We start from the raw sequence: 27,913 nt of genomic DNA, 5'->3' as shown, positions 1-27,913 counted from the left end.
GAACCTCCATAAAATATATATATATTATTTTAACACACCGGTTTTAACTAAAATGATTCTAACCCCGTTATTTAACACTTCCCTGCTATAAAGCGGGAACTTTATAAGATTGCTTAAGATAATTTAAAATTGTTTATCTTAATTTTATTTTAGTATCTTTTATAGCCATAACTCCATTCTATCACGGTGCTAACTTTAAAGGAGTACTGCACATAGGTTTGTTGACGCAAATTTTCCCTATTCTAGTAAAAGAAATATAAGTACTCAATGATCTTAACTGTAAACTAGTAAAAATAAAATATTTTTCGTTTTAAAAGCATAATGTAGTAAAATATTCGAAAATTTCAATTTTTCCCAAATTTTGTTTTTTTCCAAGCTCGGGAAAAAACCGGTACAAACCTGTTTTTTTAAACCCAAATTTTTTTGGACCTTCACAACACTAGTCAAAACACACTAGATTTCCTTACTCACCCACTCCTACAGTGTTTAATATATTTACTGTAGTTAATAAAATTACGCAATATCCGTCAATAATATTTTACGTAAAGTGTTACGTGGATCATGTGTACATTCGCGACTTTACGTGTCGGTCTTGCCCCGCCCCCCTGGAAAAAACTTGGTGATTATGACTGTATTATGAAATCCCTATATATATATATATTTATATATTTTTAGCGACCATTTTAAGCAACGAAGCTACAAGGTGCAATTAGAACCACCGTAATGCTTTGAAATTTTTAACTTCTCAATGGGAATCGGATCATGGATCAAAGTAGTACGCACTAATCACTGTATCAGCGGAGAAAGTTGTTCCAAAATTTACATTAGCAGCTCAGTTAAGAAAAAATATTCTTTCTATTGCTGCAAGTCACTGTATGGAATTTTAATAGCTTATAAAATAATCTCCAGCAAACGTTGATGCTTCCGAGATTCTTTTCATCTTAATTGCTTTTACACCAAAGCAACCTAATATGCTAATATTGCAAAATACACTTATTGTTTTAGCTATACGTCGCTATACCTTTGCAGAAAGATGTCCCATGCGCAAGACTCATCAGAAAATACGATTTGAATTTTAAAACCCTATCCATCTACCTACAAGGATACTACAAGATAAATTGAAGGACAACGGGACCCACTAATACACTGAATATAGGCCTATACGCGGCACCAGATTTAGACATCTTGCAGCCCTATTCAATTTATGCCCGGAGGTCTCTCGCCCATTACTAAACCACTCATGAAATTGTTTCAAATGATTTTTTTTTTTTTTTTTTTGACACCTCTGAACTCTACAGCCCTAGTCAGTTTGTCATGTTTACCTAATCAGAAATCTGACGCTGATGGAGAGAATACGTAACGGCAGTATTGTTATTGAGGTGCATTTTGTGGTGCCCTGCAGATGGGCTACTTATAGAACTGTAATCAGTTTGATTAGGATTTTGTAACCTTCGTAACTTTCATTAAATGGCGCATTTGGCCATAAATATTTAAATAAATCAAGAGACAGACTTTCGTCTTGTATTGGTAGTGTTTTGCTAATCGCTGATTTGATCGGCACTAGTTTTAGCAATTGACGTTGTCCGTAAATTGTGACCATGACAGGCATATAGAGACTTCCCAAGGGAGATAGAACCAGAAACATAATATCTAAAATCTGTCCTTTGTTTTTTTCCCTCGGAGGGGGAGGGGGAAGAGGAAATGGTAGTTATCCAGCATTTCACATGAGCAGCTTATTTCAAACATGTACACCCTAATACACTAGCGACCAGAGGCGGCTCGTGGCTAAATAAATAGGTGAGGCACAGAGAACCAGGTCGTAGTGTTAAGTGCAGGGCCGCAACTAGAGGGAGCAGGCCCCCCTAAACTTTTCGTAGCCCCTCCAGACCTCAATACAAAATGCTACTATTAATACAAAAAACAATTTGTAGGAGAATTTTTAATGACTTCCCCCCCCCCAACATATTCATGCCCCCCTAAACCTCTGAGGCTGGTTGCGGGCTTGGTTAGGTGGCGGTGAATCGGCTCTTCACCCCCCTGTTGCAGGATTTCCCCCCGATTTTTCCCCGCTGCTAGTAATCTAATAAGCATTCTATGAAACCAATCACTTGAGGGGAGCATAACAGTCGACGTTTCACGCGTTGTAGAGGCGTTATTGACGCCATTGACAATGTTATATCCGTAGAAGAAGAACTGGCTTTCGTTAATCTATATCTCCTTATATTTTGTTACAAAATACATTACTTTTAGGATAACGATCATCGGGCTAGAACCTTTTTTCTTCCTTCAACGTTGAATCACTGTTGCTCCCTCCCTTACCTACATACCGGCTATCTAAATGTTAAAATACAGTGAGAGTGTGTTGCCTGAAAGTTAGCATGTCTATTTACATTACCACTGAAAACCACTGGAGAGCTTCTCTTTAGTTACTGAAGGGGCATGGAGAGACTTTGATCCCTTGCCAACAACTTCCTATTTAAAAAAAAATCTTATGTTGTATTATAGAGAATTATATACGAAAATGCTCAAAAATCGAGTTTTTATATTCACGATTTCCTGCAACAAAGCTCCCGGATCCCCACTCGACTGAGAGATTTCCAAACCCCCGGAAGACTCGCCCCTACAGTAGACAAGCCCTAACTCCGCTCATGCTCAAAACACAACATTTATATGAATTAAGAGAAGATGATACACGCGTAATCGCTAACGCTCTCGCCTTTGGTGTAGGGATGGCCACAAAGTTCCGGTTCCGGCGGAACCGGTTCCGCGAGGAACCGGTTCTCGGAGATCCGGTTTTCAGAACCGGTTCCAGATTTGGATCCGAAAACCCGGTTCCAGAACCGGATCTTAAGAACCGGTTCCAGATCTGGATCTGAAAACACGGTTCCAGATCTGGATCTGAAAACACGGTTCCAGAACCGGATCTTACGGACCGGTTCCAGACCTGGATCCGAAAGCCCCCAAAGACCCGTAAAGGAGGCACAAAGTTCACCTTCAAAAATAATGCAAAGAGGACCATGCGCTTGTGCCTTCCCCGTCCAGACCCACTTGTGCCCCCAGAAAAAAAATTTTGGTCCACGAGTGGGTGTTTAGCCAAATGAGTTGGCCAGTTTGCCTGTTTAGGCAATGAGTTTGCCAGTTACCCAGTTTATTTAGCCAAATGAGACAAGCTGCCGCCGCCTGGGAACCTGCCTGTCGCTACCACCATTTCATCTAGCATACTGTTCACAGTTTGCCAGCAGCTCGCGTTTAGGTAGGGATGGTAACAAAGTTTAGGTTCCAGCGGAACCGGTTCCGCGAGGAACCGGTTCCAGACCTGGATCCGAAGAACCGGTTCCAGACCTGGATCCGAAGAACCGGTTCTAGACCTGGATCCGAAAAACCGGTTCCGGAACCGGATCTTCTAGAACCGGATCCGTTCAGACCCGAAAACCGGTTCCACCAAGAACCGGTTCTGGCCATCCCTACTTTGGTGTGAGCGGTCCCGGGTTCGGTTCCCGGTGGAGACACTAGGTCGAAAAAGTGTAACAGCTTTTTCAGGCCAGCCACCTTGAGTGGGATTTTTCCTGGGTTTCCCTCATTCACATTAGGCAAATGTCGGGATGGTACCTAACATAACGATCCCAGGCCGCTTCCTTCTTTCCCTTTCATCGGATAGCGTGCTCGCGGAGGGACATCATCCCTCATATGTGACGAGCTAAATGACCTTAGATGCTGACAGCCCAGAAATCTAATTCCTAATTCCTAAGAAGACACACACATACATACGAAAGGAACAATTCAATATGGCACATCAAAATATAAACTAGACGAACTTTGAAGACACCTCATTAAAAAAACAAAAGGTAGGGAAAAGATAACAAAAATTTCGGTGCTGTCAACTTAGGACATAAGAAATAAAATCTTTTTACGGGTACAGCTGTTCCTCAATTACCGGATTTATTAAAGGTATTTAGCATCTACTCTCCCGTGACGGTATGACTTGATCACTAAAAGACAGAGGCGGTATGCCTTCATCACTGAAAAACCAGAGGCGGTATGGCATACCACCACATACCGTCTCACTTCGACCACTGTATATATATATACATCCTATACGGAAAATAGATAAAACATGTATACTAAACACACAGAATTAAGTTATGCATTGAATTTCTAACATAAATATTATAACATGAACTTACCTTACTTATACAGAAGGTCGATGCGACGATCCTTTCGTGTTGCATATCGTGTGATTACTTCATCATACCAAGACGGTTGTTTCATTAATTTGGACAGCAATTCTTTCTCAATTGAAATGATTGATAATGCTGACAGTCTATCTTGGGACATTGTTGTTCTTAGAGTAGTTTCTATGCGATTCAGGCAAGAGAAACTTCTTTCAGCAGAAGCAGTTGTAGCTGGGATAGTCGCAATGAGAGAAAACAGTTTATATGCTTCAGGAATTATTTCAGACATTCCATCATGAACTATGCGTTTCAATAATGTAGGTAGATCTGTGTTGCGGAAAATATCTCTACTGAATACAATTTCGAGCTCAGTGCGCAAAAAGGCAATGTTGAAATAGGGTCCAAGGAAGTCAAAGCATGAATAGGAAAATTCGCAGAGTATGCATCAAATTTACTAGAGTCAGCTAACTGAAGAAATTCCAATTTATTTAAATCTGAAAATCTGATGTCTACTTGAGTTTTTATAGTGTCAATTATTTGAAAGAAAATTTGTATTTGGCGCAGGTAGTTCCTGTTGTTTCACGTTCAATGACTTTAGCCCTTTTCAAAGTAGTACCAACTGTAGTTTCTTCTTCAGTACGCCGAATGTACTCACTAAATTTAATATCGTTCCGTAGCGCATCAAGAAACTTTACACATTCTTTAACTTCACGAATACATACTTGAATATCTGACATTTTTCTCTGAATAATGCTAAACAAAAACTCAGTTTGTGCAAAAATATCTTTAAACACAAGGAGAAAAATGAATTCAAATTCTTCTAGCTTCCTTTTGTATCCTTCAGCTTGCCGAATAGTTTTTTCATTCGTTTCTACTGACAATTTCTGTGAACACTTTCAGTAAGTTTGCCCTTTCGTTTGAAACGGTAGGTATAATTTTTGCGTTTGAATTCCATCTTACTTCAGTATGAGTTGGTATCCGCTTTCCTGCAACGCGTTCTAAAATTGCTGTTCGTTTCGAAGATTTGTGAAAAAAGCTTGGAATTCCTTGCAGTGTAGAGAAAAACAATTTTGCTGCATAAATATTATTACAGCTCTGTTGAAGAATTAAATTCAAACGATGTGCAAAGCAGTGGGTGAAAATAGCCTGAGGAGCAAATTCACGCATTCGACTCTAAAGACCATTTAATTGTCCTGATAGAACACTGGCTCCATCGTAAGTCTGTGCAACCAATTTTTGTCGAAATTTATATTTATCAAGAACATCCACCAACATACTACATATTGCTGCAGCCGACTTGTCTTCTCCTAGGTCGCGAAATCCTAAAAAGTGTTCCTGAATTTCACCTTCAGCATCCACAAATCGAAGGATCACAGAACATTGAGATCTACAAGCTCTATCAGTTGTTTCGTCGACTTGACATGAAAAAAAAATGTTTTTTTCAATCCTTTCTGCAATAGCCTCAGTCAGTATCTCGGGTATGCAATTAATCAATTCATTCTGGGTTGCTTTTGACAGACTATTAAAATGGCCCAGTTTTTCCCAATGAGCTTTTAGTTCTTCGTTACAACTTAGCATTAATTCAAAAATTTCTTTAAAATTTCCCCGGTTCAAAGAGTCATGCGATTCAGAATGCCCACGAAACGATAGTTCCTGCTTACATAAGACACACGTCAAATCAATCAATTTCTTAAAAATTTCTCTGTTTTTTGTGACATTCTTGTTATATTCTAATTTTCTTTGCTTTTCATGCTCATTTATCTGTTCTAATGTGGTTGCAGCTTGTTTGCAGTTTTAAACCAGTAAAATTATTGATGTGCTCTTTCGATTTAGAATGTTTTTCTAAGCTCCGAGCCAACTTCTTTAAATCAAAATAGCCTTCAGAACACCATACATTTTTCTTCACACTTAAAAGCAAGCACGGGCAACAAAACAATCTACCAACTACAGTACTACCGCATAGCCACTTATGAATGCCATACCAAGATGTCTTAAAAGTTCTAACCTTCTTACCGTCTACCTGGATCAATGATAAATCAGGAGTGGGGGGTCCATTGTTAAGAATAGCCCGTTGAGCCACTTCACTTCGCCTAGAAAATGGTATGTTTAACAACGAAACGATCACATCACAAGAACCAATGTCTTCCATCATGTACACATTAATTCAGCACAAGATCAACGTCCTAAACACTGTTCCAAACTCGCAAAAAGTGCCCTACACGCACAATGTCGCTCGAAAACAACTCACTGTCCCAAACTCACGAAAAACACTACACGCGTAAACTTGTTACAAACGCACAATGCCACTCGCTTGAAAACAAGATAAAACATGCAGAAAACCACGATGTTACACCCGCTATCCGTCGATTTTCTCGCTCTTACTACAAAAATGTGTTTCACAGTATTGCTATAACTGTTATAGTTTTTTTCTTTTTTTTCTTTTGCCATCAACATTTTTAGCATGTTTACTAGAAACTAAATATAAACTACTGTATATTTTGAAACCAGATATGAAAAATTCCCATATATGAAATATACTTCCTCAGTAAAACGTTCTAAAAGTTTAAATGTTGTTCATATGAAGGAAATAGCAAATGTAATTCATTACTTCTTTATAATCAAGCTTACGTTTAAATTTATTCAATTTGCTACACTGCATACCCTTGTCTGGGCAACAACGGAGAGTATGACAAGTGTCCCTCTCTGGTTCAAGCATGCGCAGTGCGTGTCAGCGGCACATTTTCAACAGGCCTCCCTTGAAACACAGAACATTGGAGTAATTCCGAACCCAAGATTTTCCCCTTAGGTTACCCCTCTCCCCTTTCAAACTGCAAGAGGGATGTTTTCGTTGACACTGCTTCGCTGCTGAGGAGGCTCAATCTGTTTCAGGCCGCACTACAGGATTGGAATTTTTAAAACTAAAATTATCATGCCAAAGACTATAAATTTTCGCTTTTGCCTTTAATTTCTTTTAAATTCTGTAATATTTTATAAACATTTTCTGCACTTAGTAAATGAATTTTAAGAAGTCTGTTTTCTGTTATACATTAAATAATTTGAAATAAGTTTTATTTCAAAAACTACACAGTAATGTTGAGTTAATTTGGAATTTATTGCAAATAGTTCATTTACTTTTGTTCAAGAATATAGGTGAGGCCAGGCCTCACCTGCCTCACCTGACGAACCGCTAGTGCTAGCGACATGTGGACAACACAATATACACATATTTTCTTATCTTGTTTTAACTGCTGACTTCAATTGCCATTAACAATTAAAAGTTTCAATTGTCCGATTGCAATTAACAATTAAATGTTTCAATTGAATCTTTACGATTGATAATTAACAATTAAAAGTTTTAATTCCCGGGTGTCTATTTAACAACTGACTCAAATTTAATTGCAAATTGTGATTGACTTCAATTGCAATTTATATTAATTGCAAACGATAACTTGAAATTAATTGCAATTGAAATCAATTGCAATTAATTTTCAGAGCAATTACTTTAAATTGATTAATTGCAATTGATTTCAATTGATTAATGCACAACACTAACAGTAACACAAGAGCCATTCCGAAAGTCCAAATACGAGAGCGCAGGATGCTTCTGGCTGGCACGCTGAAATTGCTTCTTGAGTGACTGCTATCGGAATTCGCGATACCTGTAAAATCTACGGTATCAACAACCTATTTGGCATCGGCATGTTGCGTTCTTTTATATTGTAAATTCGCCATAGACCGTCCAATGGCATTTAAAGGCATATGATTTTTTTAAACCGTCGATATCAGTGGTAATATGCCCTTGCTGACACTGTTGTAAACAGTTGATCTCTTTACGTAGACTTGTTAAATATTGTCATAAAATTTTCACATTAATTACTAGATGTCACTGCTGATCTCTAATCTTCTACAGCGAGTCTAGAATCAGGAAAGTTGAAATAAACTCAACACCATTAAGCATATTTTAGCTGAACATGGTTTACTATTACTTGTAAACATGTAGCCCAGCATAATGCATTTTGATCCTATGTATTCTGAACCTCTGAACGCCAAATACCTTGTATATGGGAAGTAAATGAATTAACAATTAATTAATAAGGGTTACACCATTAATTTTGCCTTCCTGGTCATTTTCCTAGTACTGATTGTAAATGGTTTTGAATTAATATAATTTATATATTGTCTTTTCAAGTGTAAGAAAATGGATGATGGAAAAGAAATTATGGAAACTCTTCATATGGAATCGCTGACTCGTGTTGTTGAATTACCAGTTATTAAATGTGCATGGAACTGTGCATCTCAATATTACGACAAATTGAAAGTAAGTATTAAGCATTTAAAAGGTTTTAAATTTGCATTTAATATATTTTAAGAGTTGAGCAAGATTTAACCTGATGTCAGATAAAATTGTGGATTTTTGCCTGTAAGAGTAATAAATAAATATAGCAATAAATGGACGGTTACAAATTATCAATTATTTCAATGTAGTTTGGCGATATTGGAAAGTAACAATTATGGAGGTACTTTTGGCTTTCTCGTAACCAAATGTATTCTTTCAGCCCTCTGTCCTCAAAACTAAAAGATCTTGCAAATAGTTTCATAACTAGAGGAGCCCTTAAATTTGAGACTTCTGCATCGCGGAGTCGGCGGAATCTAACCAGAGAGCAAGGTGTTATGCTGAGTAGTTGTGTTCTCACTAAACATAAGTAAAAACAGAAGAAATATGCTTATGTGCAACCGCGTCATATCAAATAAGAAATTTGAAATAACATAATTGCAAATGTTGCTTGGGAAGGATGGAGAATTTACCTGCAAAAGTGATTTTAATATTTTTTTATTAGAATAATTATTAACTATTGGTTAAACTGTATACAGATCTAAAAAAAAAAGGGGCCAAATGCCTTTCCCTAAAGAATCAAATGATACCCCTGATTTGAACACCCAGCTTAGAGAAACTGATACTATTATGAACCTGCTGCGAAGAAGAGAACCACGAACTAAGTGACCCAACAATATGAAGTATATCGAGAAAAATAACTTTGAAGAAAATTTGCAATAATCCTCCAATTTCAAAATTCGCTTGAAAACATTTCTGTAGTCTTAAATTCTAAAAAAGATGAAAATAAGTAAAAGGTAAGATACATTAGAATGGAGCAACACGCAGATAAAATAGTTTTATTCTGTGCGTTTCTCTCTTTTCATTTCGTCTTTTCATTATTTTTTAAAATAGTAATTTCCAGTAGTGAATATCAAGCTAAACTTAATGGTTCTTAATCATCTCCTCGACAACACGTTCATAGCAAGGAAGAAAATGTTAAATCAATCAGTCCAATGTTCAATTGAAGCTCCAACACCGATAGTAAATACAAGCATCAACTTTAGTATCCATACACTGTGCAAATCGATGCTGCGGAATAAAATCTATCGCGACCAACGAATATGATTCAGAAAGAATATTACCGATCATCGATTAATATCGACGCATAGGACGAGAGAATTTTTCTGGATAGTTTTATCACTCGCTTTTGTTGGTGCTTTTGATCTACTTTATTTCAAGATGTTTGAGACAACTTTAGTTACGAACTCTAGGATATTTGAAGTCCTTTGTTCGATTTTCGAAATTTCGACATCTCTCTGGATGTCCAAGTCCTAAGTCAGCTTCAGTGACGCTGAGACCTCGAGATGCCACAATCAATGCCAGGCTACGAAGAACAGACTGTTCCACTTCAGCCACTTTTCCGGCATATCGATCCTTAGCTCGCCGGATTTTTACAGTGCAACAGCGTCTCGAACTGTGGACCGTTCGTAGATCATTTTGCACTAGTCAACTCTATTCCCGTCGGAGTGGTGGCGAACCCATCGCCCAGTTGTTCAGAACTGCAATACCCATTGATCCTCCAGACTGAGGGTCTCATACTCTTTCCCGTAAAAGGTCTGGTGCGTATGATTGTCTACGTCACTAATCTTCTGTACAATAATATTCCTCAGATGAAGCTGGTCTGGTTTTCCTATTGTGACTTGGCAAAGATCCATGGACTCCGATTTGGTTATAGACCGAATTTCCATTATATTTGTTTTGACCTGGGATGATTCTTGGTTGTTATTTTGTTTGTCCTGAGGTCTTGTGACGAGTGAAGCTTGTTGACGCCTAGTCGTGCTGGGTGGAGTCATGTCCTGAAAGGAAAAGCTAGGAATGCGGCATGATCAACTTCCATAGAAGTTTGGCTTCTACCATGAGCCAGTGGGATGGTCTCCTTAAAGTACCCATCAGTCGAGGATAGAAGTGGCGCTAGCTTCTAGCACATTGGGTCTGTATGCATTACTCAGCTTCCTGACAAGGATTGTAGTAGGTAGCACCTACCAGTCTCGTTACTCCTCCAGAACGATAAATGGAAAGTGGAAGAGTCACTATAACAACATGGAACAGTATCAAACACACTTAAAAATTAGAGGTACGCATACTCATTTGGAGAAAGTGAAGGAGGAAAACTTCATGGAACATATCCCACAATATTTGGTTATTAAAGATACAAAGGAAGAAACTACTGATAGTTGGAATAAACTTTACATTTTACTCTTAGACATTTGAAACTTAATTCTTCTGGGACATTCTCACGGGGCATATTCGCAAATTTAGAACCGGAACTACTCTTAAACAGACTGTAAATGAGTTATTTCTCCAGTGCACGTTGAAGCATCAACTGAATATCAACAAAGGTATAATTACTCTTTTGCACATTCGAAGCTTGTCGGAAGCCAAAATCAAGGACGAATTGCTTGAACAGCGCGTTGTGGATGTTAAACTGATGCAGACCAACAAGAGCGCCGAAATACAATCGACGGATTCCTATATCATCGCGTTTGGCATCTAAGACCTACCTGTAAATCTTACCTTTCAGCAATAATATTCTACAGTGAGACTATACATTCGTCTCCTTGCACTGTTTTAAATGCCAGTATTTTGGCCATTCATTTACGTCACACAGTGCCTTTTGCCCCAGTGGCTATTGCACTGACTCAGCACACGATCCAACACAATGCATAGCCTCATCTAAATGTACTAATACAAAGTAGCACATAGACTTGGTCTCATAACTATCAAACATTGAAGGAGAGAAAAGAAAGTAATGCGTGAACTTATGATTACTGATAGATTTTCGTTGATGAGGTCAAGCACTTCATCAAACCGGGTTCATGCTTTCACCTCCATGTTTTTATCTATGAAATCTATTTGTTCGTACGGAACACAGATTGTTGACGTCAACATTCAGAATGTGTGTAAGCAGTGAATACTGTACAACAGCCATCAATATTCACTGTCATACAAACAACTACTATTTCTGGATAAATCCAAGTAAATCCTGATCAATGACTTTGAGAGACCAATTTTTAGAGTAAATTCTCTACGTTGAAACTATCTAAAAATCTACCACAAAACCAGTCCACATTGGACCGTACAATTGATCACTCGGTTAAATCTCGGCCTGTTGCTCCCACCATCTCTACTGTGAAATAGAAACTGCACATCAGCAGACTTTGAATACTCCGGATAAGAAAACAAACGAAACTCACCACCCAGTCCCGCATTGTGATAACACTTGATGGAAAGGACGGTGGAGGATGATCGTGATAATTTTCTTCTTTATAAAGTTAAGAGGAAAAAGGGAAAACCTTTTGCCGTTCTTAATTCTAACCCATAATGACTTCTAGAATGGAATCTGTCTCCAAGAGACTCATCTTACTGCTATACGCTCTTCCATTGTTTCTAGATACACTGTTTACCGCCATATCAAGGACTGCGATGGTACAGCTGGCGAACAGCTGGAATACGAACAAAACTTCACCCTTCTTTCATCCAACTGAACAGTAATTTCTATGTTCTGGATGTTCGAACTGATCACTTTATGCAACATCTAAATCACGTGGTCTGTTTTCACATGGCTGATGTAGATGACGTATATTTCCAACTCCCACATCTAGTTCTTCTGGTAGGTATTCTTATGAATTGTGGAGTTTCCCTCGTACCAAGCCTATAGGTCGAGAATTTGCTACTTTTCTCGACATTGTACACCTTAGTGAACTATGGACATCCAATGCATTTTCCCACTGCAATAGAAACGTATTTCCATCTGGGTTTTGATCTGCAGCTCACGACTTGCAGTTAATTTTTAGGGTGTGACTACTTAGATTTATGTGACATGCGATCTCTTTCCGATTATTTTCACTGGGCTACCTGCTTCACAATTTTCTCAAACCTAGTTATTATTTCCGCTTTGCAAAATGGGACAATTTCTGGTAGCTTTGACATTATGCCAGACCTCTAGCTTTCTGTTGAACACTTTGTCTTCCACATAAGTTTGGTATCTTCTGCTAATTCCTCGATTTCATTGTTAGATGAGGATTTTCGAAAACATACTGTTGTTTGATGATTGGAAAAAATAACGTCAAACAATTCTTGCACGACATAGAGCAATTTGTTTCAATCGTGCTTCTACTGCTGGCAGTTTTGCACATTCTCATTGCTTTCGTGCCAGAACACGCTCCTTGAAAAGTATCCACCTAGCTAGCACGTCTGTCACCAGTTGAAGTGCAAACATAGTTCTATGTGTTATTTGGTCCAAAATTCCTCGTTCTCAGGGTTATTTCACTTCCGTCAAGTTTCTGCGCTCCATTTGAAAGAAATGATCACTGACCAGAAGCGAACTGCCATTTTTCTCCTGACTTCTACAAGTTAAAGCATGAGCAGAATGTAGACCATGAAATTTTGCTTCAATAATATTTACAACTACTTCTTTTACTGCTTCTTGAACATACCACTGCTATTACGTACAAGCATTAAAAACGCTGCATCTGAATCAGGTTCCATACATTATACTATGCTTCGCATTCCTCTTGCCACTGCCAAACGATATCTTTTAGATCTCTATAATCGTATCTAAATTAAAGGATTTTTTCCTCCGGCTGGCGTGAAGCCTACATTCTTCCTATCCTGAAATCTCAGAAATCGGCTACGCCCAGTTCGTTATAGGCCTATTGCCTTAACTAGTTGATTATGCATATTAGAGAAAATGATCAATGAAGATTTAGTATGGTATTGGGAAACTAACTCATCGCTCTCCAATCTTCAATGTGATTTCCGAAACTTCCGTTTTACTAATGATTATCGTTTTCATTTTGAGATTGCAATCCAGGATACTTTTCATCACCATCATCTTTGGTCTTTCGAATACTCATTACACCACGTGGTTTTATGAAATTTTACCTCTGCTACTTCGGGGAGTACAAGGCGGTAGGAGGCTTCTTTGTATTCCAGTTTCTTGGACATCGACACTTTCAAGTCCTATTAGGATCCACACTCTGACTGCTTCTCACAAGAAAATGGCGTTTCTCAAGGCATGTACTAGTGTGGCGGAAAATGGTGCTGTAACTTATTCACTTCAGATCATGTAATGTTCTATGTAAACGACTTGGCAAGTTACTACCACTTTTATCTCCGTGTTGCTGCTAGACAATTTACAACTCACTCTGAACAGGCTTTCCCGTTGGAGAGCCACCACTTGATTTTTCTTTCTTCATCGATAAGACTATATCTACTTTTGTCGCTTACGCGTCTGCGCATATTGTCCAGATCTTTATCTGGGTCATACAAGCTTGTTTTTGTCTTCTAGTCAATCATCGGCTGTCTTGGGCAGTTTATCTAGGAGGTAAAATATCACTACCAGTGGCGTATTTACGATTTTGTTTCGGGAGGGGCTTTGCTAACTTTCGGGGGAGCTTTGCCTGGAAATGTGAAAATTCTGAAAGATATTTCATTTACTTTACTATACTAAGTAAGATTTCGGGGGGGGCTTAAGCCCGGAAGCCACCCCCCTAAATACGCCACTGATCACTACCTACGAGATTTAATCTCGTTCCATACTTCTTGGGCGCTGATCTCATTGTCCTACGATTGTGTTGTATTCTAATGCGCTCAGTTGGACTATGGATGCATTGTTTATGGGTCCGCCATGCATGTTATGCCAACTGAATACTGTCTATAAAGTTGATATACGTTTTGTGAATGGTGCGTTCCGTGATAGTCCTATTACCAGTTCGTATGTTACAGCACACGAGCCATCTTTAACTCAATAGTCATCGGATGATGCTCTATTTTACTAATCTCAAATCAATACTTCAACATCCTTAATCCTTTGCACTGGAAGATGGAGATCCCTACCAACGTTATTAGGTACCATCCAACACTACCAGGCGTTTTTGAATTCGTGCTCTGGAATTTTGGATGACTTCGCTGTCGAAGTTTCACTTTCAGTTGAGTTTTACTACCTACATCCCTTGAAAGACCTTTTGTTCACCTATTTCTTTCCATATGGCCCAATACAAGAAACCCTTCACTAGCCCTCACGAATTTCAACAAATGTCTCTCCCTTTTACAGAACTTTCAAGATTTTTTTCTCTTACTTGTGGTTCCAAAGATGCTGATCCTGTTGATATACATTTTTATATAATTACACGTACTTAGTTTTGAATTGTAATTATACAAACTTATCTTATGACTCTGTACGTCATATACACGGGATCTTATTCTGTTGTGACTCTCAAAGTGCTCTGAGTAGTCTCCATCATGTGCAAAGTAAACATCCTTTTGTCCAGCAAATTGTTATAGATTAAGCAGAGGAATGAGAGGTACAATTCGGTTGGATTAAGAGCCATACTAGCATAGCTGGTAATGGAGAGAGACCGTGCAGCGAAAGTTGCTGCCCATGAAGGAAGAGAGCTTGATCTCCCCATACCCAGCACAGATCTGTATTCACTATTCACTGCTCAGTTGCATTAGCTGTGGCAACTTGAGTGGGACCAGGCTATCGATGTTAAATTATATGTACTCAAACCTACACTTGGTGTCTGGAGTTGGACCACCGGCTCAAGATCTTGATGGGATGGACGAATTTGTAGCTAGACCTCGCATTAGGTATTCACTTTTAACACTTGGATTTCTACTTCGTGGAGAAGACCTACCTTTGTGTGTGCGGCCTGTAGAGCTAAACAAAGTATTCAACACCTGCTTGAAGATTATCCTCATCATGCTCAGCTTTCTAGCTGACTTTGCCCTACCTGCAGACTTAACCAACACTGTTCGGCGATGACCAGTTAAGGATCTCGTAAGCTTTTGTTTGTCACCTTCATATCCTCCTCGCATTGTAATTCTTAGTGTTTATACCTAGCTCATTTCTCGCTTCCTCCTGTTTGTTCCCTGTCTATTGACACCAGACGCGATTTTATTTTGTAATTCAATTACCAGTCCTCATAAGTCTTTGATTTTTCTTTTATCTTTCATATTAACTTTAGTGTTTCTGTACTCTTTGCCACGTAGCCGCGGAAAACATGATTAATATGCTACTGTGTTACTAATTTTACCCTGGTATTTTCGTCACTTTATTTGCACGTTTTCTGTCATATATTACATTTCAATGCAGACTTGTTATGGTCTTTGGCACTGACAGGTGCAACAAGGCTTTTTCCATACAACGCACCCAGTCCCAACCTTTTACATACAGCTCTATAGCAGCATCTTACTGTAAAAAATGAATAGAAACACTACAGTGAAGCTCGATTTACTTGGTGCCCTGTTCTACCTCATTTTACCACATTTTTTTACTGTCCATTCACATGATAAAGGTTTCGTGCATAGCGAAAAAGAAAATTCTGATAAATCTGAAAGTTTTCGAGAGAAGAAATGGGAACACACAACTAAACTCAATCTTCAAAACAGTTACTGTAGTTACTGAAGTAATGTTTCACTGACTGCTTCAACTACTGAATGCACGTCACTGCTTCCACTCCTTAGTATTGTATTGTTTCCTTGAAACATTTTAATGTGGAAACTATTAAATAATTACTTTCTTTTCTTTTCTTCAGACTTGTAACTCGATGGTCCATGTGACATTATCTTTCACTGAATCTACCCTAAACGGTGTTGCTGAGAAGACTCTTCCACTGGCTTCGAAAATAGACAAACCCTTGCATGCTGTGGATGGAATATTATGTAAAAGTCTGGACTTCGTAGAAAAGAAGGTCCCGGCAGTTAAGCTACCTCCAGCTGAGGTTTGTATTAAAATCTCTAAACTGTTTGTGGGTAACCTGAATTAATTCTATTTACTACTGTTAAAATTAACAATGAAATTGCTTAGGTCCTACTTGAACTAGAAAACAAACTACCTGCATATTAAGTACTCGAGCAAGTTGACGGATTTTTTAGTGCTGTCACGACACGGACACCTTTCATTCGAGGTGGAAAACAAGAAAAGTAACTTGTTAGTGCTTCGTCCTGCAGATTGTTGGTTGTAGTTTCTACTGTTAAACGGGGAAATCAGTGCCAGGTCAAACATGTGAACCATAAATAGTATTACATTGGCCTGTATTTGGAACAAACTCGAGTGAAACAGGAAAAAAAAATCAGAGGTTCGTTACGAACTGTATGAACGTGATAAATAAGCGGATAGTACAACAGTGGTTTAAGAAATATAACTAAGAACAGCGATGATAGAATTCAATAATTATAGGACGTCCATAAGCCATAGACAATGAGGTAGCATAATTTTAGATTTTGCTTATGGAGGGGAGGGGGCAAGATGATCCAGTAGTATATGTAAAGTATCACTTTTTCATTACTATATTACCATATGTATATTAAGGTTGTCGAAAAGTATTGAGACTTTGGAGGTCGAAATTGAAAGGAATTTATTATTTGAAAATAGCATTACATGCATAATTTTGTTCGATGGCCTTCTGCCATTTTTCCGGCAACAATTATTGTCGATCTACATACTTCGACAGCTTTAAATGTCATTAAATCGTCTTTGCTGGTCGAACGACACAAGCTTTTGGTTTTCTGGCTTAAAAAAAAAAAAAACACAAGATAAATACTTCTGCTGCCAGTGACTTGCCTTGTTGATACGGACTTCTATCTCGGTGGCATTTGTCTCATTCGTTGATGATCCGAACATGGACAAAACACATTCGGAATCTTAAATACTCTTGTCTCCGAACTTGGAATTTGCTTCGTGTACTTTCCTATTGCACCTGGGGTACTGCTCGTATTGTTTTATTGCGATATAACGTAGTCTAATTCGGTCCAAGTTAGACTATGGTTGTATTATTTATTCATCTACTAGCTTCGCTCTGCTGAAACAACTTTATACTGTTTATTATATTGGTATTAGACTAGCTACTGGTGCATTCTGTACTATTCCTGTTTTTAGTCTTCATACAGATGCAAACTAACCACAGCCTATCGTCGTGAGAGTAGTCTTTGATCTTATATAGCTCATGTGCGTTATATTTCTCACCACCTTTGCAGCTTTTCTTTGCGTGGTGGCCAATGTACAATCTGTATGCTGCACTACACGTCCGTGGTACATTCTGGTTTACGAAACCTTTATCGAAGAATAAGTTGTATGGACATCTCCTTCTTTGCTACATGTTTGTGCCCTTCCATCTTGACTACTGACTAAACTAAGGTTCAACTTCGACTGTCATCAAATATTAAACAATACACAAGTATTCAGGAATCCTAGCAAAAGTTCGGAACGTTGCTAGAACAGTACCTCAATTTTGATGTGTTATATATGAATGGCTTAAAAATTGAGAATTTTGTTGGCTGTGCGTTCGTCACAGGGGAGAACAGTTCAGAGCTTATCACCACCTTTGTTCAATATTTACTACAAACTAACTGCAATTAAACTTGTTCTCGATCACGTGCTTCAGCTTTTGCTGTATCGTGTAATTATTTGTACTGAATCACAATCCGTTCAAACAGCTGCAGAATGTCTTGACAAATCACACTCTAGTTCAAAACCTTCTTGAGATACCATCAACAACAACAAAAAAAAAAAAACTGTTGTCGTGGTCTGCTCGGTGTTTGTGTTCCGGTATTCGTCGAAACCGTGTGTACCGACACTACCCAAGAACGCCGCATTGGCATATGTTGCACTGGAGCATTCTTTCTCGTACTCTGATCTCCGTAACTATTTTACATAACGGATGCACTCTCGCTGACAAGCGAATTGGAACCAGGTCAACGAAAATATCGGTAACCTTCAGTCAGCACAACCTAATAAGCAGACGTAGTCATGTGCTAATTACAGAGGTCCGAACGCTTGCGTATCGGATAATCTCATCTCTCATTCTCATTTAGTGCGCGGCGTTAACATCCGTATTGTGAGGATCATATCGTCTCACTGGAGTATTCGGCATCAGAGGATAATGCGGTCTCTAGTGCCGTATTATCGTGAGATTGGAATAGGGTCAATCCGTACGAAGTGGTCCAGAGCAAGTTGCTCGACTATCTCCGAAAATTATAAAAAAAAATTAAGTGACGAACCTTGTGTATGAGGTCAATAATACTATTCACGTTGTCGTATGTACAAGAGTTCCTGAATGGTATCCATCTTTGTCGGAGGAGTGCCATCTTTTGCATTTGCAAGCGTTTACGTAAGCTACAGTTGCTCAAGAAGTACGAATCAAACTAACACCAAACAAAAAAGAATGTTTAGAGGAGAGACTCACGTACACAGAGAATATAAATTTTGCTTCTAAATAAATATGCAGGGTTGAAAACCAATACATGAAATCACTAAAAAAGAGTACAGAAAATTACTTTTAAAGGGACTGTATTTTGGAATGGCATAAAGTTAGGGGTTCATAAGTTTTATGCGGAATATTTTCTACTATTGCATGTAAAGTCTGCAGAAATATCCATACCTATGATACCGTAGATTTATGAGAGTCCGAAAGTTGAAGTTTCGGATTTTGATACCATGTTTGGGGCGTAATAACTGAGGCCAAAATGCTCAAAATTTCTGCTTAGACCACAAAGTAATTTTGTATGTGAATAAACTTTTGAAAAGAAGTCATGACTGATATTACATGGAGAAAAAGTAAGGACATGGTAAAAACAAGAAAGCATGCGCATGATGATGGTCGTAGCCGGGAAAAGTTTAAATATTTCGATATGTTTCATGCTAGATCTCAAACTACGCGTGGTTGAGCAATTATGCTCGCTTTTGTTTGTATTCAGTTGTGCAAAAGCTTGCGGTGGAAATTTATCTTGACCATCCGCTATAACGGACAAACAAAAGAGGGAAAAGCGAAACTGCACGAAGCAAGTATAAGGTGGGGGACATTTATGTATATATTAAACAGAAAGACCCAACAGTGTTGCCAACCCAATATAAAGTTATATTTTTTCAAACTGCACTACGTCAGATTATTTCAGGTTTATATTTTTTCAAACTGCACTACGTCAGATTATTTCAGGTTTCAAATCAACGTGTCAAACGTAAACTTAAAATGTTTTATTCAGTGTTGCAAACTAAGGATGTTATAATATCACAAACACCCAAAGTTCGGAAACCTCTAATGCAAATACAGCATAACGGAGATGCACAGGATAATGTACATGGAAAGTACTTCAGTGTTTGATACCATGGTCATGGTATGACTTGTTTTGAATGAATAACAACAAAGCTATCAGGACTTGAAACTTTTTTGAAAGTCTTTATTTTGAAAAAAATGTAGAGATAAGTATCATATCTAGTTATTCGTATGGTTTGTAATGGGTGTGTAAATTATTTTGCCGTTTACAGCACTTCGACATCTCAAACCGTTCAGGAGATGCAATAAATATTGCTGAAGTTTGCAACACTGCTTAAATCGTGTAATTCCGAGAACTTACAGCTACTAAAAGCTATTACTGTAATGCTATAGAAGAGAAGAGAAACAATAATCATTTTAAATATTTTCCACAAATACGTCATTTCCAGCAAGATAGGATTGTAACACAACCTTGTGAACACTTTAACTTCCGTAACTGCTATTGGATTTAAATGATACTTTGTTGACAATTAAGTGCCTTAATACCGCGCTCCAGTTCGACGATGGGTGTCGTGGGTACAAGGGGGAGATAACCTCCTTATCATATGTGACAATGATCATTGGTGCAAATCTGTCTTCAACATTGGGGGGCGGGTAAGACCGTTCCTATATATATATATATATATATATATATATATATATATATATATATATATATATATATATATATAAAGCAATTGCGATGTTCAAGATATTTATCAAGTTGAAAAACAATGGTGTGAAGGATCAGGGGGAGCAGAATTGTCTTCAGTGGCGTATTTAGGAGGCTATGGGGCTCAAGCTACCCCCGAAATAAATTTGTTAGTTTTTCGCATTCCACGTACAACAATAATCCTTCTTACCATTTCTAAGAATGTCATTGACTTTCCATTTTCTTATGCTCTTTGTTCAGAAATAATACTGTATTTGTCAAATTTAATTCCATGTAAGAACTGCGTCCTTTTGTTCTTTCTTTCGTCCTTTCTACTTTTCTGTTTTTCTTTTCTTGACGTTACTTTCTTTCATTTCGCCTATCATACTTTATCGACCGTTGTCAGTTGTGATTCACGTCGGCCGTCATCAGTAACACCAAAACTAAGAGAAGTTGATAAGAGAAACTGGTGTTCCACACCAACTTGCGCGGATATCAACATGACAGGACTTTAGTTATTATAACAAAGGAAAAATTATATCGTTAGTTATTTTTAAAGGAACGAAATGTTCGAATTAAAAGAAATCAAATAGGGGAATAATTAGCCCGGGCGATTAGGAAGACCAAGAGGATGCTTCCTTTTTCTTGTATGAATAGAATAAAGGGTTAGATTCACTCCTAAATTTTTGTATCATATCATATACAGACGGTGATCAGAAAAATGGAAACACCTGAACAAAATTGCAACTTACCAGATTGATATGGTGTCAGGCCACCTTTCGCCTTCAGAACAGCCTTGATGCGACGTGGGATGGAGGCATAGAGGTCGTGAATGGTAGCAAGTGGAATTTTATACCATTCCTCGTGCAGGACATCGGCCAGTTCTGTGAGAGAATGGAGGTGGAAATCGTCGCCGGAGTCGTGTTTCCAAGACGGACCACAGATGTTAAATTATGTTGAGATCTGGGGATTGGGCGGGCCAGGGGAGGTGTTGAACTTAATCCCCATGTTCCTCAAACCACGCTGCAACAACGCCATCTATGTGAATGGGTGCATTATCATCCTGGTAGATGGCGTCATTGTCCGGGAACAACATCCCGACATTGCGACATAATCGTTGGCAGTGATTCGTCCGCTAAGTGTGACCACAGGATCTAATGAAAACCATGATATGGCGGCCCACACATCACCGAGCCGCCGCCATGTCTCACAGTTGGGCGGAGACACTGCAGATAAGCTTCTTTGGGCGTTCTCCACACACAAACACGGCCCGTGGTTGGGAATAGGGTGAAGGATGACTCATCCGACCATATCACGTTTCCAGTCCTCAACGGTCCAAGTTGCATGGTCGCGGCACCATTTGCGGCGTGCGAAAGCGTTATGGTCCTGATGAGCGGTTTGGCCCGTGCAACACGACCCCGTAAGTTCATGTCATGTAATTCGCGGCGGACTGTGATTGTCGAAACAGGGTGGGGTAGGTGCTGATTGAGTTCCTCCGTCACTTGCTCCGCAGTGGCACGACGGTTCTGCTTGACAATGCGCTTGAATAGCCGGCGTGACCTGTCACTCATAATTTTCTTTCGCCCACTGTTCCGCTTCCCCGATGTGGTTTTCCCGTGTGTTGGGTAGGCCGTAATCACCTTCGACACTGTCCCACGCTACATACCTAACACAGTAGCCACTGCCGTCACACTCACTCCACATAACCGCGCACCAACAATTTGCCCTCTTTGAAAATCTGAGAGGTCTCCCATTTTACACTACCTCCGTCTGCTGCAGCCACTGGACACTGCTGTTCCACTGCGCCTGACGTACTATGGAGACCGACCTAACACCACCACCAGCGGTCCGGCGCTGCGGGAGCCACGACACCACTGCCAACCCATACATCTGACGTGTTGCCAACTACAGGTGTTTCCATTTTTCTGATCACCATCTGTATATATATAATATAGGATTTATCGGACTGCAATTCTTGCCATTATAACTTCAATTTATGCATAAATTAAAATAGTTAATTCTCAAACTCTGGTGGGCAATTGCCCACTTCCTTCCTTGTGTTGGACATAGCCCTTCGAAACAAAATCCTAAATACGCCATTGTTTGTCTTCAACATTGGGAGGTGGGCAGATTTGAGGTTTATTCTAGAGAAGGGAGATGAAACTCATATTACGGTAGATGAATCTGAACAACTGTTGTAGAGTATATTATATACAGGTATTAGGCGAATATACAAAACTATAATCATGCCTGTTGTTTTGTATGGCTGCGAAACATGGTCACTTACTCTTAGGGAAGAACATAGGCTGAAAGTATTTGAAAGATCCTGAGACGAATATTCGAACCCAAGAGGAACGGTAATGGGGACTGGCGGAAACTTCATAACGAGGAACTACATAATTAATATGGTTTACCCAACATTGTTAGGGTCGTCAAGTCTAGGAGGCTTAGGTGGGCGGGTCATGTAGCTAGAATGGAAGAAAGTAGAAACGCTTTCAAAGTCTTGACTAGAAGACCAACGGAAAACGACCATTAGGAAGACCTAGGCGCAGATGGGAGGACAATATTAAGATGGATCTCGCAGAGATAGGAATACAAAGTAGAAACTGGATCAAGTTGGCTAAGGATAGAAGTCAGTGGAGAGTTTTTGTGAACGCGGCATTGAACCTCCGGGCTCCATAGGCCATAGAGTGAGTTAGTTAGTTAATTAGGTGATGTAGATGAAGTAGTAGTACATATCAGTATTACAAATCACTACCGTGAACACATTCTGAAATCTGAATAAATGCATACTTATAATTGGTATGTTTCTAATTAGGCACCCATAAAGATACAAGTTATTTTTTTAATAAAAATTTGATAATATAAATAATGACTTCCCCAAAACTGAAGAAAGAATATCAATTATGTATGACGCAACAATACTCTTTGAGCAAAATGATTATAATCTCAATAACATTACATGAATCGTTACAGAAATCCGACGCATGTCACATGCTCTTTTGTTACCAGATGTAACCTTAAGATTATGGAGAAAAATATTCCAGCAATTGAATTCTTTCCTTTGCTTACGAAGGATCCTCTCTGAAAAGAAAAATTGGGACACGCGGAAATACGTAGGAACAAACCATGGTTCGAACTAGCAGAGAAGAGAAACCAGGCAAAATTAGGTTGGCTACAAAATCCGAAGAATTACACAAAATTTCGTAGATATCGGAAGGGAAACTTCCAAAACTTTTAGTACAAAGAAACGCGATTTTTCGAAAGCTAAAATTTAGGAACTTGAGGATGATAGTAAAAATAAAAACATTCGGGACATGTATAAGGGGCTTTCTCAACGAATGTAAGAAAGGATATCAACCTCATGCTTATGTTAAAAAAAAAAAAGAAGAAAAAAAGCTGATGGAACAGTTATCACTGGTATGGATAGTATTTTAAATAGATGGAAAGATTTCTTTGACGATTTGCTTAACACGCAGCCAAAAACTAATGTGCATGGAGAAAGGGAGATACACACCGCAGAACCGTATATTCAGAATCCAACAGAATAGAAGTAGAAATCACTATAAAGAAATTAAAGAAACACATCTCCGGGTGTAAACGAAATTCCGGCTGAGTTAGTTTTAGCTGGAGGCGAAAAATTTTGGAACAAGATATACAAACTCATTCTCTTTATCTACAACAAGGAAGAATTGCCACAAGAGTGGAAAGAATCAATAATTGTTCCAATCCACAAGAAAGGCGACAAAACTGACTGTAATAATTATCGAGGCCTCTCTCTTCTGTGAACATCCTATAAAATCCTTTCAAACATTCTATTAGCAGGATTGACCCCATACGCAGATGAAATTATTGGAGATTATCAGTGCGGATTGAGAAGAAATCTATCAACTATTTACCAAATATTTACCATTAGCCAAATACTCGAAAAGAAGTGGGAATACAATAGCCCGGTACATAAACTATTTATTGATTTTAGAAAGGGTTACCACTCGGTTAGGAGAGAAACATTGTACAACGTTCTTACAGAATTTGGAATATCGAAAAAGCTGATTAGATCAATTGAGGCATCTTTAACTGGATCCCAAAGTAAAGTCCGGGTAGGGAAATTTTTGGTCTCGAGCTTTCACGACGAGAATGGCCTGAAACAAGGAGATGCGTTGTCATAATTATTATTCAACTTTGCCCTAGAATACGTTATAAGGAAAATCAAAGATAGCAACCAGGGCCTAGAGCTGAACGGTGTTCACCAGGTTATGCGTACACTGATGATTTAAATTTAATAGGGGATGATAGGGGAACAATAGAAAGAAATGCGTAGGTTTTATTAAAAGCTTGCAGGGTCAAGGGTTTAGAAGTAAATGCAGAAAAACTAAATATATGGAAGTGCGTCGGGACCGTAATACGGCAAATTGTGAATGCATTAAAATATTAAAAAATGCTTTTGATAAAGTGGATACTTTCAAATATCTAGGATCAATATTAACAGACTAAAATCATATTCACGAGGAAATTAAATATGGACTAAAAACAGGGAATTCGTGTTATTATTCAGTTCAAAATCTCTTGTTGTCGCGAATTCTGTCCAGGAATTTGAAGCTTAAAATATATAAAACTATAATCATACCTGTTATTCTGTATGGTTCCGAAACATGGTCGCTTACTCTGAGGGAAGAACATAGACAAAGTATTTGAGAACAAGATTCTCAGACGAATATTCGGACCCAAGAGGAACGGGAATGGGGGAATGGCGGAAACTTCATAACTTCATAACTTCATAACGATGATCCTAACAATGTTCGGCTTACCAAACATTGTTAGGATCATCAAGCCTACGGGGCTTAGGTGGGCAGGACATATAGCCAGGATGGAAGAAAGTAGGAACGCTTTCAAAGTGTTAGTGGTAAGACCAATCAGAAAACGACCATTAGGAAGACCTAGGCACAGATGGGAAGACAATGTTAAGATGGATCTCGCAAAAATAGGAATACAAAGTAGAAATTTGATCCAGTTGGCTAAGGATAGAAGTCCGTGGAGAGCTTTTGTGAACGCGGAATTGAACCTCCGGGTTCCATAGGCTATAGAGTTAGTTAGCTTACGAACCATGAGTAGATGCCTAGGCTGATACTACAAATAGATGAAATGCGCATTTACTGAAAGGATGGGTTTTACTGACATTGGATAGTGTATATACTCTTCGTATACTAGGGCCTAGGGGAGAGGAGGAGATAAGAGTTCATATCAGGTTACGTCACGCACAGTCGCACGCCTTCATTTTCATTAAAAATGTAAAAGCCAAGAGAAACAAATTTCATCTCACTTTCCTTTGTAGCAGTCTGATACAAATCATCATACTCATCTGCAAAAGGCACTTTTCAAATCGGATTATTGGGAGAGCTTCCTTTCGCAATATTGAGGGGGATGTCCCCATTTTTCCGGAATTTGTGCCCGTACCTACAGCTGAGACAACTTTCCAGCATGAGGAGAGGGGCATATTCTCGTCTGGCATTTATTGCACTTTGTGCCCAAGTAGCGGAAGTGGAATTAATACATATTGTTGAGACTACTAAACACACTACAGCACGAAGTTCAGTTTGAAATACTATAGAATACATTCTTTTTTAAAAAGCCAAGAGAAATCAATTTCATTTTACATTCCTTTGTGGCAATCGGACACAAATCATAACACTTATTCCAAAAAGCACTTTTTAAGTCAGATTATTGGGGGGGGACAGTCCCCCCAAGTCCAAGATTGGGGGACATTAATCCAATGTTCTCGGGATTGCTGCCAGAGTGAGTGTTGCTGTGCTGAGCTTTCGTTACCATACAGCGGCAACATAGCTCTGAAGATGTTGACGCTGTATGGTAACGAAAGCTCAGCACAGCTACACTCACTCCGGCAGCAATCCCGAGAACATTGGATTAATAATAGTAGACGCCAGCAAAGCTTCAAGATCATATTGGGGGACGTGTCACCCTCGTCCCCCGGGATTTGCGCCAGTGGCAATGATCCTGGAGCTAGAAAGAGAAAGACAGAACAAAGGCCACTCGTAAGCTTTTACACAATTGAACACACACAAAAGCGGTCCTAATCGCTGAACCATGCGTAGTTTTTGAGATCTATAATGAAACACATCAAAACACAAAATTTTCTCCGGGTTATGACCATCGTCACGTACCTGCTGTCTTCGCAGTTTTTTTTTTTACCATGTCCTTATTTTATTTATTTATTTATTTATTTTGCATGCAATATCAGTCATGATTTTTTTGCAATAGTTTATTCACATACAGAATTATTTCGTGACATAAGGAGCAACTTTTAGCACTTTGCCCTCCTGAGATATTACGCCCCAAACATGGTATCAAAATCCGAAACTTCTACTTTCGGACCCCCATAAATCTATGGTGCAAGTAGTATTACAGGTGTGGATATTTCTGTAGACTTTTACATGCAATAGTATTCAGCACGAAACTTATGAGCCCCTAACTTTATGCCAGTCCCTTTAAACGTAATTTTCTGTACTCTTCTTTAGTGATTTCATGTATTGGTTTTCAACCCTGCATATTTATTTAGAAGCAAAATTTATATTCTCTGTGTACGTGAGTCTCTCCTCTAAACATTCGTTTTTGTTTGGTGTTCGTTTGATTCGTACTTCTTGAGCAGCTGTAGCTTCCGTAAATGCTTGCAAATGCAAAAGATGGCACTCCTCCGACAAAGATTGATGCCATTCAGGAACTCTTGTACATACAACATGAATAGTATTATTGACCTCATACGCGATTTTTTATAATTTTCGAAGATGGTCGAGCAACCATTTTTGTCATCTTTGGACCAATTCAGATGAATTGACCCAATAGCTAATGCGCTCTGTTTTCTTTTTATTTTTTTTCCTGTTATTACTATTGCTTTTCTAGTTCTACGTACCTTATTTTTTTTTTATTCTTTCAGTTTTCATGATTGACTTGAATTTTATTTTAAAGACTAACTTTTGATGTACTTTTACTTGAATTTCCCTTGTTAAAAATTTAATTTAGAATTCAATCTACAGAATGTCTGCCATGGCCTTATCGTGGCAGGGACGAATAAACTCGCTGCTGATGTTCCCATTAAATATCCAACAATTACTCAATCTCTTCGAAATATTTTCTTAAATATTTGTGGCTTCTTCTCTAGCTAATTGTGATTTAGTCTCATGTTGAAATTACTGATGTAGGGGAGAGTTCCCGTTATCGCACCGGGTTCTAAATCGTACCACTTCTAGTTTAAAAAGAACCGTAAGCATATTTCCATAATTACAGAGTAAAGTGATGACGTTCAGTAAGTTGCCTGTATGTGCAGTTGCAGCAGAATATAATAGGAGTATTCCTTACTAATTTTCGGAGTATTTCACAGCAGAATAGGAATTAAGGTAAGGGAATTAGCTTATGTTTCAATGAGTGGTAATAAACAAAATACCATTAATATTATAGTGACAAACTCAAGTTATTCTTTTTTTAATTTATATATATATATATATATATATATATATATATATATATATATATATATATATATATATATATATATATATATATATATATATATATAATCTCAATGAAAAAGATTGGTTTTGCATCCTTTGCCAAACAAAATTTAGTCGAAGATATGGTACAGTGTGTTTTGTGTAAAGTCTGGATACAT

The 27,913-nt window shown here is 38.4% G+C and overlaps 1 protein-coding gene across 1 annotated transcript in view; it reads left to right on the top strand.

Moving 5' to 3' along the window:
• Positions 1 to 27,913, top strand: part of LOC145660726 (uncharacterized) — a 73,880-nt gene that overhangs the window by 5,047 nt on the left and 40,920 nt on the right. The window contains exons 2-3 of the mRNA XM_081726116.1: positions 8,362 to 8,490; positions 16,086 to 16,271. Coding sequence (XP_081582242.1) covers positions 8,362 to 8,490; positions 16,086 to 16,271 — 315 coding nt within the window. The remainder of the gene's footprint in view (positions 1 to 8,361; positions 8,491 to 16,085; positions 16,272 to 27,913) is intronic.

Source organism: Thermobia domestica, chromosome 1 (assembly GCF_964235325.1).
Source record: "Thermobia domestica chromosome 1, izTheDome1.hap1.1, whole genome shotgun sequence".
Classification (NCBI taxonomy): Eukaryota; Metazoa; Arthropoda; class Insecta; order Zygentoma; family Lepismatidae; genus Thermobia; species Thermobia domestica.
Note: the sequence above shows the minus strand (reverse complement) of the source record. Positions and strands in the feature narration are given on the sequence as shown.